We start from the raw sequence: 14,075 nt of genomic DNA on the forward strand, positions 1-14,075 counted from the left end.
CACTGCTGCTCCTCCTGGTGCTCAAAGGCTCAACAAGAGGCACTCACCAGCCACTTCCCAGTTTACTCTCAACCGCAAGTCAAAGTACTATTCACTAGAGCATAAGAAACTGAAAAACTCTCTATGAACAAACAAGGCCAGAGCTCAAACTGCAGGAGAGTCATCTCCACGCAACACTATCAAGAAGAAATAAGCAGCAGTGGGTGCTTTTTATTGCCCTGATGGTACAAATGAGGGTGAGGTATGGTGCATCTCACCAGGGATCACACTTATCTTAGTGAACATGTATCCAACAGGATTTACATGTGGGCAAGGGCTAAGAAAAAAGAGCAAGTGTCACAGTAGAGAGCAGACACAGCTCCTCTCTAGTGTGGAATAAACAAGCATGCAAGCGGTACCCAGCTCCCACCCCCAAATCCTCAATAAAGATCAGCAACAAAGACCCCATTAACATCCTCTCATCTGCCATGTGTAGAGATTTGTTACAAAAAGATTTAAGATCGGTCTGAATGAAATAAAAATAGAAATGTGTGTGAAAGCACCCAAATGATAATAATAACAACAACTAACCTTTATAGTGTGAGGGATAAAGAAACAGTGTATACTGAAAAATCAAAGACACAACTGACAGTAAGAAAACCAGTAAACACTGAGGAACATGTTGTTTACATCAGAAGCAGAATGCCTACACTCAGATAAGGCCACAGCATGCATGACTTGTCAACAAAAAAAACAGAGCTCTGGTAACAGAAAAATAGCTCTAACTTTAGACCACAGCATATACCATTCCTCTTGTTATCCCAACAGGATGAGTGACTACAGCCATAAGAAACCTAAAATGAGGGAATAGACATTGGACAACAACTTTGCCCACAGAGGGTGAAGTATGCAAAACACTTAGACATGGGATGACTCCGTAACAACAGTTGACTCCCAAAGGGGTTGAAATAGCCATCAAAAAAAATCAGTTAATTGTTACCAATCCAGAACCCACCTGACATGACAAGCATTCATAGCTGACACCCCTTGTTCCCTATCACATAGAGACCCTAGCCCGATCATTTGGGCACACGTATCTTGGTGCAGTGCTTTGTACAAGAGTGAAATTTATGAGAACGTTAAGTGTGAGTGCCTGGTAAGTTTCATTTAAAATAATTCCCAGTTTCTCCTTCCATAAGGTCTCACATGGAGTTTTGCTGCATGAATTTCCTACACCTGAACACTATGACAAACCAAAAGCAGAAGCTCAGCAGTAGGTCCCACAGGAAGGTTGGGATACTCAGATATATAAAAACATCTTGGAACTGCACAAGTGTTGGTAACAGCTCAAAGAGAAAGCATCTTTACTAGTGCACACAAACCTTCTGTTTCAGCTCAACATGAAGCATAGCAACTTTGATTTCTCTTCCTGTCTATACCACATTCCCAACAGCTCCCCAAAAGCAGAAGGGGGGGGGGGGGAGAAGAAGAAACTTTCTGATTAGGAAGAGCCATACCTCTCCGAATTCCCGCTGGGGCTCAGATAGAGCTGCCTGTAGGCGTTCAGCACAGCCTCCTTAATACTAGGCTCTTTTGACCATATGAGGGGGAGCATCCTGCGGACTCCAAGCAGTGCCTGGGGCACACCAAACTGTGAGACTGTCACAAAGAATTCAATGGCTTCCTGCACCACTGCAGAGAGAAGAATAGCTGCGTTAGTGCAGTTCTTTCCTAATCCCCATTAGAGAGGCCATTAAAACAAATTCATAGGCATACTGCTCTCACAGCAAGCCCTACAAGCATCTGAGATCGCTGCTACAGTCTGCAGAAGACTCAAGTCAGAATGGGGTCACTAGTACAAAGATGTAGATGTCCTGGAGGAAACAGGCACAGGTTAAAAATATTACAGCTAAACATAATGTGATACATTTAGGAGAAAAGCACAGAAACCATGTCTGAGAAAGAACAAAAATCTCTTCTGGGAAACAGTAGCTTTGGAAAAAAAAAGATGTCATGGTCACAGCAGATAAAAGCAGCTGAACCTAAGTACCAGTGCAATGCTGTAACCAGAAGAACTATGCTATTTGATGTATAAATGGGGTAAGGAATAACATATTTGAGTCCAGCTTGACTACTCCTGCAATACACTGCCCAGCCTTCTGCTCGTAAGACAAGGAAAAAAAACCATTAAGTTGGAGAGCATTCACAAGAGAGCCACAGTAATGATTAGAGGGACAGTACAATGAACAGTTGATAGAGTCTGACCTCTGGTTAAGTGGGAGCTTACACCAGTATAAGCCTCAACTTATAAATCTGAATAAAGACCCCTTATCAGACACATGTTTGTACCTAGACAAGCTGGTATGCTTCCTCTGTCCCCAGTCACACCAGAAGATACACATTTGCAACAGAAAAAATAAAATTGAATCTTAAGTTTTTAATTAAAAAACCTAAGTCTGAGCACAGACATCCCTTGCCACTCTCCCCTCACCCAGCAGCATACTGTCTCCAAATAGAGACAATGTCTCAAAATGTCTCCATTGTCCAGACACCCAACTTGCCTTCCTTACGCTACAGCATAGGACAACAGGGAGGTGGAAAGTTAGTAAAAATCTGTGCAACCATAAAAAAAAATAAAAAAAATCAAAACCCAGGTCTTTAAGTATCAGGGGCACCCTCTCAGCCTTGAACTTCAAATGACCTGTAAAGACACCGAACTCAGGAGTTCATTTTCGTGTATGCAAACAGCTAATGACATCCAAACCTTGCTGGAGAAGCCCACACACTTATTACAGATAACGTATGAGTTCTCAATACATGAAGCCTCAGAAGTGTTTGCATGAAGCTAGGGCACTCTAGTGCCCAGACTCATCTGTACCCCAGAACTATGCAAGTGGTTGGCAAGTGGATGTGCCAGGGAGGATGGGAGAGGAGGGAGCTGTGCCCCTCTGTGCCCCAGCCCCCTTAGGGGTGCTGATTCATGATAAGCACTTAAAAAAAAGAGTCTAACTGGTTACAGTAGTTCTAATATTAAATATGAATAGCTGAATTAACTCAAAGGCCTACTCATCACCACCTTTCACTACAGCACTGAAGAGGCCCCGGCCATAGAACCTGGTGATCAGGATCACTTTTAGATACAGAATAAAGTTTAAGGAAAAGTGAGGTGGATGAGACAAGCTGCTCAGTTCCCCTCTTGTGGCCAGCATAACACCTGAAGCTGCATCAGGGCACTGAGCAGGTAACAGAACCCTGCTTAATTGGCCATGCTTACTTTGGGAGAACCTTGGCTGAGATGATGAACATACATCCCCTCCCACAGGAGGGCGTGAGCCTCCATAAAGTAAGTAATTTTGGTCACCTGTTTTTTAAAAACATTTTCAACCTTGATATTTAAAAAATGGATTCCTAAAAAGCCTATTCATACCCTAACGCAACCTCTTCATGACACCCATTTAGATGGTGCTTGCTTCTCCAATATCCTGCAAGTACCTGCAACATCTGCTCAGTGAAGAGCAGCTCCTCCAACCTTTTCCCCTTCCCCTGGAGCTCCACCACTCCCACTTCTCTTCAGCAAGGGGAAAGATCTGGAAACTCTGAACAGGGGAGGAAAGGGCCTCATGGCTATTTCACATACCTGAGACACAGTTTTCATACATCATCTTGCTGATCAGGCTTAGGGCTTCTGTGATTTTCACTGAGAAGTTGTAAGCATCTTGCAGGTATTGCACCAACATCTCCTGTTTGACCAGCTCTGTTTGAGGCTGCTTTTCTGGCACAACTTCTCCAGTCTTAAGACAACTGTTGCCATGTTGAGGATCCTCACTGTTCTCACCTGGGCATAAACCTGCACAGCATGAACGCTTGTTTGTGAGCAGTACTGAAGGTACAAAAGAAATAGGCACAGTTCAGGGTATTTTAACCCTTCTCTCTCCACCCCATAGTGACACCTTCCAAGAGCCAAAAATCCAAATTCTGCCATTGGACTTAGCTACAAAGACAAAATCTCAGCATGCGGTAGAGCAAGTTCCAGTACTACAATGCAAGGCACCAAAGAAATGCCAACTTAATACAGAGGTCGTGAAAGGCATGGTCCCGTTGGGGTAAACTCCATTAAAATGAAGAGGTTAATCTGAACTTGACAGCTCCCCAAAGATGGATGAGGCCCTAAAAGGGAATCAGGGCAGAGTAGGGAGAAGGCAAACACTACTGCTCCCTAGCAAAGTTTGTGCAAGTGTGGAGAGTTGACAAAGTTAAGAAGATTAAATTATTTAGATGGTAGCCTTTTGATAGAAATGAGCTCAAGGGGACTGGCTAGGAAACCTTATTCTGAAACAAACACCAAAGATAAAGCACGTGAAGTATTAAAAATAGGCCCAGAGGCTTGAGCCCCAGATAAGCAAGACTTTGCTTGAATCAGATACTTGGTCAAGACTGCTAAGGGTAAGCATTATATGCCACTACCTGTTCAGGAAGCAGAAGTCCTGACAAATTCAGACAGGACAGAAGAGTGTAAGTGGAGAATGTTGGCTTCACTCCCCTCAGCAGATATTATGTGAGTTAAAGCATCAGAAGTGCACTTCTAGTGGGAACACAGAACTCTTCCAACCAGAAATGAAATAACAGGACTAATGTGATCCAGCGAAAGTGCCAGGCCACTAGAGGAGCAAATTATCTAGAGATAGTGCAGCTCTAGGAGCTGTCAAGTACACACAGACTAAGCCCCACGGGTCAGAAGGAGGGACAGGGCATTCCAGAGGGTTTTGGTCTAGTTCTGGCATCAGCTTGGACTTAAGGAAGAGACAGAGTGATCTGAAGTAGTTACCTGTGTAAAGTCTCTTCAGAACAGCCAGGACTGTTGCCTCGTTTTCCTCTGTGGGGCCACTGAAGGGCTCCTTCCCCTGGAAGCGACACAGGGCCTTCTGCGTAAGGCGGGCTGCACTCCTGGACAATGACATTGCCCAAGAGAAGAACATCAGCAACCCGTTAGGGCAGAACACAAGGGAAACCATTCAACTTTGCCCTGAACACCTGCAAAAGCAGCTCCTGCCAGCATCTCATGCTGGGTGCCCACGTCAATCTCTTCTACAGAGTAATGTTACTGGAAATCATCCCTCTACCCTGGAGCTCAAACCTTTATTGAACAGAGAATGAGAGACTGACACATCCCTTGGGATAAATACTCAAACTACAGAGCCTTCTTACTTGTAATTCAGCTTCCTCAGCAGCCCAGTGATTTGCTCCGATGTGCTCTCCACTGTTTCCTCAACTTCCAGCACCTCCTCTTCCCCTTCCTGCAGTGGTTGAAAGAGCTGCTGTGTGGCAGCCCTAACTTCTGGCAGCATCGCTTCCCACTCTTCCTCTAGGGTGATTGCTAGAGCTATTAAAAAAAAGAGGGAATGAAGAATACAGAGACTCAAATGAGACCCTAAATGGGAAGGGAAACTCATTGGGTACTTAAGAATTCTACTTTTTTTTTCCACAGGTGGGCACTATTCCCATTGCTGATCCCACCCAGACTGCAGTAAGAATAGACAATAACTCTTTGGCATAAAAAAATAAACCACTGAGGGTAAAAAAATGACAGGTAGGAGAGAACCATCATTTGCTATTTATTGTTTAGTAGGCAGTACCAGGTCCAAAGCTAATGAAGTTTAAATTAATATCTGACCAAAATTATGGCTCAAGCAGTCCTTGAATAGTTGAAAATGGAAACCTGGGAGGGTGTTCATAGGTATTTTCAGTTCTTACCCTGAAAAGAGGTTACTTGACTAAATGGACTGTTGATCTAGATATGGACATTCATATGGTCCTTTTATAACACCACTGTAGGAAAAACTGTTGTGAGTTTAATCCCAGTTATCTGGCCTCACTGTCTCAAACGAGTAAGATCTGAGACAAAAGCCACTGCAACTCGGGAGCAAATTTAACATGAGGAAGAATAAGCCCTGGTACGCCCTGGGAAGGGGAAAAAGGGAAATTACCTGCTGTAGATCTGCCACAGTCCCTTATTTCTTGCAGCTTCTGCACCTCTTTCTTCAGTGGCTCAGCCAAGTCAGTACAGCTTAACTGAAGATGCCAGGAAGAGAAGAAGAAATATGTTGCTTATCCTCCTTTTTCTGAAATGCTAGCGTTCTCCTTTCTCTTCCACTCCCTGCTTTAAGTTGTCAATCCCCTCAGATAACCCTGTTTTTGGAAACTGGAATAATAGACTCTGGCCGTCATCCTAGAATGGGAACTGCTGTAAATTGCCATTATGAGGCTCAGAAACTCAGGAGAAGGTGCAGCTAAACACAAAGAGCTGCAGCTCTGTGCAGAATATTCTAAAACACTAATTCTGATCCTGAGGAAAGAAACCCCACAGTGGATTCAAATCAAACTGCTGCAGCTTTTTCCACAATCAAACACATCTGTCCTAGCCTTCAGCATACCTATGAATTACACCAAGCAAGGGAAGAGCCAGAGAAAGCAAGATCTGAACCTGGGAAAGCCAGAAAGCTCCCTCCTGCAGGGTGAAAGGCTACATTGTCCCTCCCACAAGACTGCCCAAAGGCTGCTGCCCTGGCTACAGCACACTGCAGATATTCAGCCTGCGAACAGACATCTAGCATATCCATCGTACTAGTTGGAATTACCTTGCAGGAGAAGGGATTGTTGGACAAAAACACAGCCAGGAGCTGAACTGCATTTTTAACTACTACCACAGATTTGTCTTTGAGACGCCCAACAGCCAGCGATACCACAGACTGAAACCGAGTCAAAGGCAGGGCCTAGCACACAATGAGAGCATAAACAAAGTTATCAAGAAGGCCTAGAGACTCCTGAGGAGTTATTTTACTGCAGACATATTAACATACTAAAAGGCACAGATTACAGATTTATAGAAAAGTCTAGGTCTGAGGGGACCTCTGGACATCATCTGGTCCAACCTCTGTTGAAAATAAGGACTTAGATTAGGTTATCCAGGGTCCTGTTGAGTCGAGTCTTAGCATATCTAGTGAGGGTGATGTTTTCCCATACCAACGTCCAAAGAGAGCTTGCGTACTGCACTGTTCCTTCTAATCTGTCCCACTAATAAAGAGCAGCATTTAATTTCTGTTCCCCAGTTCCCTCGCCCCTAGGATCTTGTCTCTTGGGAAAAAGGAATTGCAGGCACCACAGTACACAGGGACAATACCCTTCTCTGTTAAACTTCAGTCTCTGCAAACAAAGAGCAGCGTGATGTAAAATCCTTTAGAAAACACAAGGGAAGGGATGACTGAGGCAATGCCTTTTCCCCAGCACAGACGTACCTTGCACTGAATGATTCGAGTAAAAAACTGCAGCGTGCGGCTGCGCACAAAGCTATTGATGTCACAGACGTGGGCCTGCAGCATATTCAGGAACTGGTCCCGAGTACCACGGGCAGCTTCCTCCAGCTGGTCACCATTCAGCACCTGCACCAGCACTTCTGCCATAGCTGCCAGAATGGCATTTCGCATCATATAACTCTGCAAAAAGAAGCATTGTTGAACCAGGAACAGACAAAAAAACATGACTTGATATGCCAAGGGGAAGGATGGCCCAGAGTTTGGCCCATCCAAGTCCCAGGCTCCAGCCTTAAGTTAATTTCTCCATTATGGACTTTGTATTAACTTTGGGTGAACACGACTATGCGTGCAAGACAGAATAATCCAACGCTGCTATCCAGCTAGGTCCACAGAAGCCAAGAACTGATATGAGAAACACTTACGGCTTTTCCAGTTTAAGAAAAGGTAACACAAGGACAAACTCATTAAGTACTGAAGAACAAGGGACAACAGCTCAGACCAGTAAGCAGTCTCCTGTTCTCTGGTATCTGGGAGTGACAACCAGACAGTAGGTGTCATGGTTTCTGCTTCCTCTGCATCTTTTAGGTAAGGGCAGAACCTATGCCAAAGGGCAGGTTTTGGCTACTTGATCTCTGTGGAAGAAGTTCTGTTTTCAGATAGAAAAACTGGATAGCAACACCTCCACCACTTGACTACTCCAGACAGGTAATATTGTGGAAATGTACCTCCCCATCCAAGTGATGCAGGAGAACGCTCATGTTGGATAGCACCAGAGCTGGAATCTGTTCAGCCAGTTCAGTTATAAAGGTAGCATAACCCTTGATTCCAGAAGCATCATGGGCCAGATCCTGTGGACATTTCTGTCCGATTTCCCTGCACAGAAAGGTGAAACAAGGAATAGGGTGCCTCAAGTTGCTAGGGATAGAAGGACAAGCCTCAGGGTATTTTTCTCACCTTAGCAATTCACCCACCAGGGTTTTCAGGCCATATTCTGTAGCCCAGAGGCTCACAGCCTGTGCAAACACGGGGGCTACATGTTCAAAGTGCTGCAGCATCTGCGTGATCTTCAGAGTGGCACCTTTTGCACGCGAGGAGGAAGAAAGAGGTCAGGGAAAGTAACTGGGAATGGCTTCAGGAAGAAGGCAGAAGAGCAAGAACTCACTGAATATGTGATCATAGTGAATCAGAGCTGCAGCAAGCAGATGTGTCACAGCCTTCCGTGTGGCCCGGTACTTCTGAAGACCGATACTTGGATTCTCCAGGATACGGTAGCAGCTTCCTGTCATTAAGCTAAAGCCACAGAAGAGAGACAGTGAACCTCACTATCACAACTTGCACCAACATCATTCTAGCACACTGCACTAGGCAAACATTTCTCTCAAACCAGAGAGATTCTCCAGTATCCTTAAAAAACCTGAGCAAACAACATCTGAAGTTGAGACGCCTACACAAGGAAAGGAAGAGGTTGCTAAACACATCGCTTTTGCCTCAAGGCTGTTTCCTCAGTTTCCCAGTGATCTGCACCCCACTGAGGGCTGTAATACCACCTCACTGGCAGATTTAACATTTATCCCTCCCTTCCAGAAAACCACTGCCACCCATCCCACCTCTATATCCACTCCACCCCATACCTGACAAACTCTTCTTCCACCGCCAAACCACCCCAAAGCTGACGGAGATCCAGCTGCAGCAGCTGCGTGAGCAGCCGTAAGAGCGGCTCCCTCTCCTCTTCCCACAAGGATCCAGAGATCTTGGTACGGTTCTTCTTGTTCTAGAAAGGAGATTACGCAATGCGATACATCAGCAGCTTGACAACAGAAAAAACACCATTGCCACTCTGCTTCCCTCAAAAAAGAAAATCACAGTTAAATTCTACGGCATTAAGAGACATACAGTGAGATGTATGAGAAGCTTATATGCCCACATCAAATGACCACTGCTGTCATCTTTGACCACAGAAGGGAACTCTTGAGAAATTACTGGCATGCTAAGTACCAGCCAGACACTGAAGAGTGAAACAGAGAGGCCTGGGCATCTGAGTCCCTACTGATGTTTAGACACATGTTGTCCCTTTGGCTGTTTTCCATGTACAGTTTCACAGAAATCCCAGTACTCCACATTATGCACTGCTCTTGCTGGCATCATGTTTAAATAAATCCAGCTGTAACATCTGATAGATACCACAGAGTTCAGCAAACTTACACGTTTTCTACTTTTATTATCTTGTTTTCCTCCCAGTCCCCTCACCTACCTTCCCACCAGGATCCATCTCCAACACTCCACTCTTGCAGGTTTCCATTTCAAAGGCATCCACCAGGCCAGTCAGCAAATAGCAGTTCATCTTGAGAGCGTTGAGGTGAGCAGCGCGGTCTGCAAGGCTCAGCCCAGAATCACCCAAGATGGCAGGAAGTTCATTGGAATGATGAGACACCACTGAAGAGAGGCAGAAAGTCATGGGCACTCCTTGCCAGGCCTCTCAGCCATCCTCTCTTTTAGAGACTTAGAGCAGTCATCAGATTACCAAAGACATGTGCTCACATCTCACCAGCTGCAACATGGGCTACTCCCTGCAACCCAAACCTTGGACACGCTGTCCTATCCTATCTCCACAGCCCCCTGTCAGCTCATAGAAACACTCGCTCAGAGCTGATGCATCCCAAAGATGTATTTTCCAGGGATGTGGGGGAAGGGGATTTTCTGTCGGCCTGCCCTTACAGTGAACACACACAGCTCTGCATTGTCCACCAAGATTACAGACCCGTATTACTGGAATGGGCTGAGGGTGCAACCCAGCTGGTCAAATCACATTAGCCTTTATATCATCACTGAGCTGCCAAAGGAGAACAACCTGTTTATTACTTCTGCTTCAGCTGGAAACAGCTGATACCCACCGTGCATCATCAGTTCCAGGGCATCCTCCTTGACGGCAGTCCCCACAGCTCGGAAGTGGCTGCAGGGCAAGCACAGTGCGTGAGAGCAGCGAATAAATACCACCAGGGAGAGGCGTGAGCGCCCGGACGCACCAGCCTCTCCACAACCCTCCTCCACCCGCTCCGCTCCTCGAGTCCCCGGAAGCCCCGGTCCGGCGCTCGTCGCTCTGTACTCACTGAAGCAAGCTGTAGAGGGAGTCGAAGTGCTGCAGCACTGCCAGCGCGCCCCGCACCCGGAAGGCGGTCCGGAAGGCTGCAGGGAAACACGGAGAGGGGCGGGGGACACGCGACACAGGCGGTCACGGCCGTGAGCCGGCGGTGGGAGCGGACCAGGCCGGGAGGGGTGGGGGGTGCCTTACCTACGAGGGCGGGCGGCAGCTCGCGGACGGGCAGCACCACCTGCACTACGTAGCGCCCAGGGCCGTCGTCCCGCAGCAGGTCGGCGGGGGCGAGGGGCAGGTGGAACTCCCAGGCCAGCGCCATGGCCCCAGCAGAGCCCCGCAGAGCGCCGCCGCCTCAGGCCCGGGCACTCAAAACAGCGCGCGCGGGCCGCGCTGGCCCCACCTCCTTCCCCGGCCTGTCAGAGCGCAGCCGCGCGCCAGCGGCTCACCCAATCGCTAGCTCCCCGTCCCTCCTCGACCGTTAGCGCGACGTCACCCCCTCGTCCTTCCGCTTCCCGACGGCCACAGCGACCGGAAGGGGCAGGGCCGAAGCCACAGGGCGGGTGGCCCGGTGGAGCCTCTCCTTCTTCCCCGGCGGCGGGGGGACTGCCTGCGGGGTCACCCCAATGGCGGCGCTGGTGCAGGCAGCAGGGAGAGCCCTGCTGGGCCGGGCCGCGCCCCTGCTCCGGGCCGAGCGGAGCATTAGCGGCGGCGGCGGGGCGCGCTGGGGGCCCCTGCGGCCTGGCCTCCCCGTGCCCCTCTCCTCGCCCCTGGCAGGGCTCACCCGGGCCTTCCGCATCAAGGAGCCCCCGAAGCCCAAGCAGGTCGATCGGTGGACGGAAAAACGGGCCTTGTTCGGGGTCTACGACAACGTCGGCATCCTGGGTAAGACCCCCCCACACACACACTCCCCTCTGTGGCCCCAGGGAGGGAGGGTGGACCCACCTGCGGGCGAGCGGCTCCTCCAGCAGTGAGAGGGCGGGGGGGATTGGGGCCGGCCGGCCTGGGAACAGCCTCCTCCAGGGCCTGGCTTTATCCTGTCTGCTCTGCCCTCCTGTTCTCAGGTGGCTTCCAGATCCACCCGAAGAACCTCATCGTGGGGCCCAAGTGGCTGCGAGGCTGGCGGGGGAACGAGCTGCAGAGGTGCATTCGCAAGAAGCAGGTGGTGGGAGATCGGATGTTTGTAGAGGACTACCACAAACTCAACAAGAGGATCCGGTACTTGTACAGGCGCTTCAATCGTACCGGGAAGCACCGCTAGGAGCGACCATGGGTTCGGCACATGGAGTGTGGTTTTATAGCATCGCAGTCAGAATAAAGCCAGCTTTCACACATTTGGGTTCCCAGTGTTTTCTGCAACCTTTGCTGTGCATTTCTGGCCCAGACCCAAGGTCCTGCTGCTGCTCCAGGCTTGAGCTGCTCCAGGCTTGAGCTCCTCTGTGCCCGTTCTGCCCTGTCAATCATTTCTGACATACTTCTCACAGACCTCTGTTTCGGGCCAAGTTCAGGGATGCAGGCTGGGAGTCCTCTACATTTTGGCCAGGCTTCTAGCATCCTTTTGGTCTCTGAGCCCCAGGTTCTCACGTCCTACTTGACAATTTCAGTACACGCCATCTTAGGTTTTTCCTCACAGCCAAATTTTCAAGTTAGTGATAAGAGTGCCTGCCAATAAGTCTTCCTGCTCGCTGCTTGCCCCCTTGTCCTCCATTTATCTGTGATTACTATTAAGCGTGAATGATCCAAATTTTAGTTGAAATGCATCAAAACCTGTCTTTAGAACAGGATTTGTCTCTGTTTCACATTGATGCTGACCTAACCCCATACTAATGACACTTACTGACCAAGTGGCCTTTTGTTTATAGTTCAGTCAGGCTTTGCAAAAGTAATTTAGGCACTTAACTGTTTTAAAAAACTCTAGCTTCTAGTTTTCCATAACTGTTATTGGTTCCTTTAGAGGAGGAGTTATGGTGAATCAAAGCTGGCACCCCTCTAGTCTAGCATCACAAAGGCCATTATATACTTCAGAAAAATCTGTGTGATGAGCAGGCATCTGCTTATCTCTTCTCCCTTAGTTGTTAATTCATCTGACTTTATGTATCCTATTACAGAGCAATGCTACTCTGTCTTTAAAAGCACTTGGTTGGAAGTGGCAGGGAACGAAAAGAACTTTCTTTAGGTCTAAGCCTTAGAAAGGTGAAGCTAAAGCCTCTGTTCAAGCAGCTGAAGTCTGTGTTCTCAGGAGCAGGGTGGCAGACCTGTGGGACTCTTGCCAAAAGGTGTTGTGGATTCAGGAAACAAGCACAGATTCAAGTGGAGACTAAAGAAGCACCTGGAAGAGAGCAGCTGGGGGTTACACACACAGAAACCACAGGTGTAGCAAATCCTTGACTCGAAGCATGTCAGAAACTGGAAAAGTGTCAGAGAAAAGTATCTTGTACCCTTTGTCAGCTTTTAATCCCTAAACACCAATTTGGCAAGGGCTCTGTGGGCCAGTAGTTGCAATGGTTATTGGAACAGTCCTCAGACTGCAGTGGGAAGGTCGCCAAGCTACGGAAGCTTCTTCCAAGACTTGTCCCTTCACAGTTTGTCTGAAGGCACAGCTTAAAAGCCTTCAGTTTTAAACCTGCGGAGGCTAAGTGCTAGGTTGCTCCTTAACCCTCAATAGTCCTATCTGCAAATTGTCTGGCTCCAGTCACAACCTCGTATTAAGCCTTCACCTTCCTTCTAGCCATGGTCTTTTGGCTCCCAGGCTGTAATTTAGAATGTCTCTTGTGTATCTACTAATCTATCAGATCTGACACTAAAAACTTCTATTAATGGCCTGTATCACCTTATGAAAGGAAACTGAAGTTCAGCGTAGGTGTGAACTAGTCGCTTCCCGCCCTACTCACCACAATGAATGCTGTACGGAGGGACTTCTTGCTCCACTATGCTCCTGCCTCCCTTTTTGTCCCGGATTGAAGAGTCCTCCCTTCCCATCCAGCAGGCTTCTCAAAACCTTTAGAGGAGAAAAAGCCAAACATGTAGCTGTTCTTGGGGATGCTGCTGGAGCCCGATTTCCCCCAGCGGGCAGCAGAGGCTCGAACGCAGCCGCTTCGGGGACTCGTTCAGGTTCCCTTTTACGTCGTGCTGTGTGGTAAAAGCAGGCCAGCAACGCCGTACCTTAATTGCAGGGACAGCGGCTTAACCAGAGCCAACCAACACACTACGGCGGTAGGACCTATGGAGGCGCTCCGCAGCCCCCGCCTGTAACGGCGCCAACACAGGCTGGGCTTGAAGGGGAAACGGGAGGGGGCAGGTAACCACGTTCAGGCCCCGCGTGACCCAAACGGAGGGCGGCGGCAGGGCCTCGCTCTGGGCCGGCGGGATCAGTGGGTCCAGCGCCAGGCCGCGGGAGGGGCCCTGCGGCCGCCCGAGCCCTTTCAGGACCGGAAGAGGGGCCGCAGCGCGAAACCCTGACGGCCGCAAGCCCAGCGGGTGGAGGGACGCACCGGGCACCCCCCCGCCCCACTACTCACCAGCCCCTCCGCAGGGGCGGGGCGCCGCGCGGCTCGCGCATGCCGAATGGAGGGGAGGGCTCTGCTCCCATTGGGTAGCCCCAAGGTCAAGCAACAGAGGGGCGGGGCTTGTCCCCTCAGAGGTCCAGAGAGAGGGAGGGGGTGGGGCTCGGCTAAATCTCCATCTGCACAGGGGCC

At 48.9% G+C, this 14,075-nt stretch overlaps 2 protein-coding genes and 1 non-coding gene across 5 annotated transcripts in view; 1 reads left to right on the forward strand and 2 right to left on the reverse strand.

Annotated features, from left to right (window-relative positions):
* NCAPD2 (non-SMC condensin I complex subunit D2) overlaps window positions 1-11,468 on the reverse strand; it is a 26,594-nt gene extending 15,126 nt beyond the window's left edge. Inside the window, exons 1-15 of one of the 3 annotated variants that reach the window (XM_072880333.1) lie at window positions 11,326-11,468; window positions 10,397-10,472; window positions 10,181-10,239; window positions 9,541-9,722; window positions 8,921-9,060; window positions 8,452-8,579; window positions 8,244-8,367; window positions 8,015-8,162; window positions 7,272-7,469; window positions 6,615-6,749; window positions 5,964-6,048; window positions 5,185-5,359; window positions 4,805-4,923; window positions 3,617-3,826; window positions 1,497-1,671 (exon numbers count right to left, since the gene is read on the reverse strand). In XM_072880333.1, coding sequence (XP_072736434.1) covers window positions 1,497-1,671; window positions 3,617-3,826; window positions 4,805-4,923; window positions 5,185-5,359; window positions 5,964-6,048; window positions 6,615-6,749; window positions 7,272-7,469; window positions 8,015-8,162; window positions 8,244-8,367; window positions 8,452-8,579; window positions 8,921-9,060; window positions 9,541-9,722; window positions 10,181-10,190 — 1,829 coding nt within the window. In that variant the 5' untranslated portion in view covers window positions 10,191-10,239; window positions 10,397-10,472; window positions 11,326-11,468. Of the gene's footprint in view, window positions 1-1,496; window positions 1,672-3,616; window positions 3,827-4,804; window positions 4,924-5,184; window positions 5,360-5,963; window positions 6,049-6,614; window positions 6,750-7,271; window positions 7,470-8,014; window positions 8,163-8,243; window positions 8,368-8,451; window positions 8,580-8,920; window positions 9,061-9,540; window positions 9,723-10,180; window positions 10,240-10,396; window positions 10,473-10,578; window positions 10,941-11,325 lie in introns of those variants that run through there. The other 2 variants (XM_072880314.1, XM_072880325.1) reach the window with 2 other exon arrangements.
* On the reverse strand, window positions 9,797-10,120 carry LOC140646759 (small nucleolar RNA U85). The gene has a single exon (XR_012040563.1). It is a non-coding gene; the product is annotated as a small nucleolar RNA U85 (small nucleolar RNA).
* Window positions 10,901-11,714, forward strand: MRPL51 (mitochondrial ribosomal protein L51). The gene is made up of 2 exons (XM_072880357.1): window positions 10,901-11,265; window positions 11,445-11,714. The coding sequence occupies exons 1-2, from the start codon at window positions 11,007-11,009 to the stop codon at window positions 11,639-11,641; spliced, it is 456 nt and encodes a 151-aa protein (XP_072736458.1). The 5' UTR covers window positions 10,901-11,006; the 3' UTR covers window positions 11,642-11,714.
* The last annotated feature ends 2,361 nt before the right edge of the window (window positions 11,715-14,075 follow it).

This window comes from Ciconia boyciana, chromosome 1 (assembly GCF_034638445.1).
Source record: "Ciconia boyciana chromosome 1, ASM3463844v1, whole genome shotgun sequence".
NCBI classification, from domain to species: Eukaryota; Metazoa; Chordata; class Aves; order Ciconiiformes; family Ciconiidae; genus Ciconia; species Ciconia boyciana.

Excerpts from the sequence above, each read along its gene's own strand:
- MRPL51 (XM_072880357.1), top strand. The coding sequence starts at position 11,007 with ATGGCGGCGCTGGTGCAGGCAGCAGGGAGAGCCCTGCTGGGCCGGGCC. Across the intron at positions 11,266-11,444 it reads CGACAACGTCGGCATCCTGG|GTGGCTTCCAGATCCACCCG; the intron begins GTAAGACCCCCC and ends TCCTGTTCTCAG.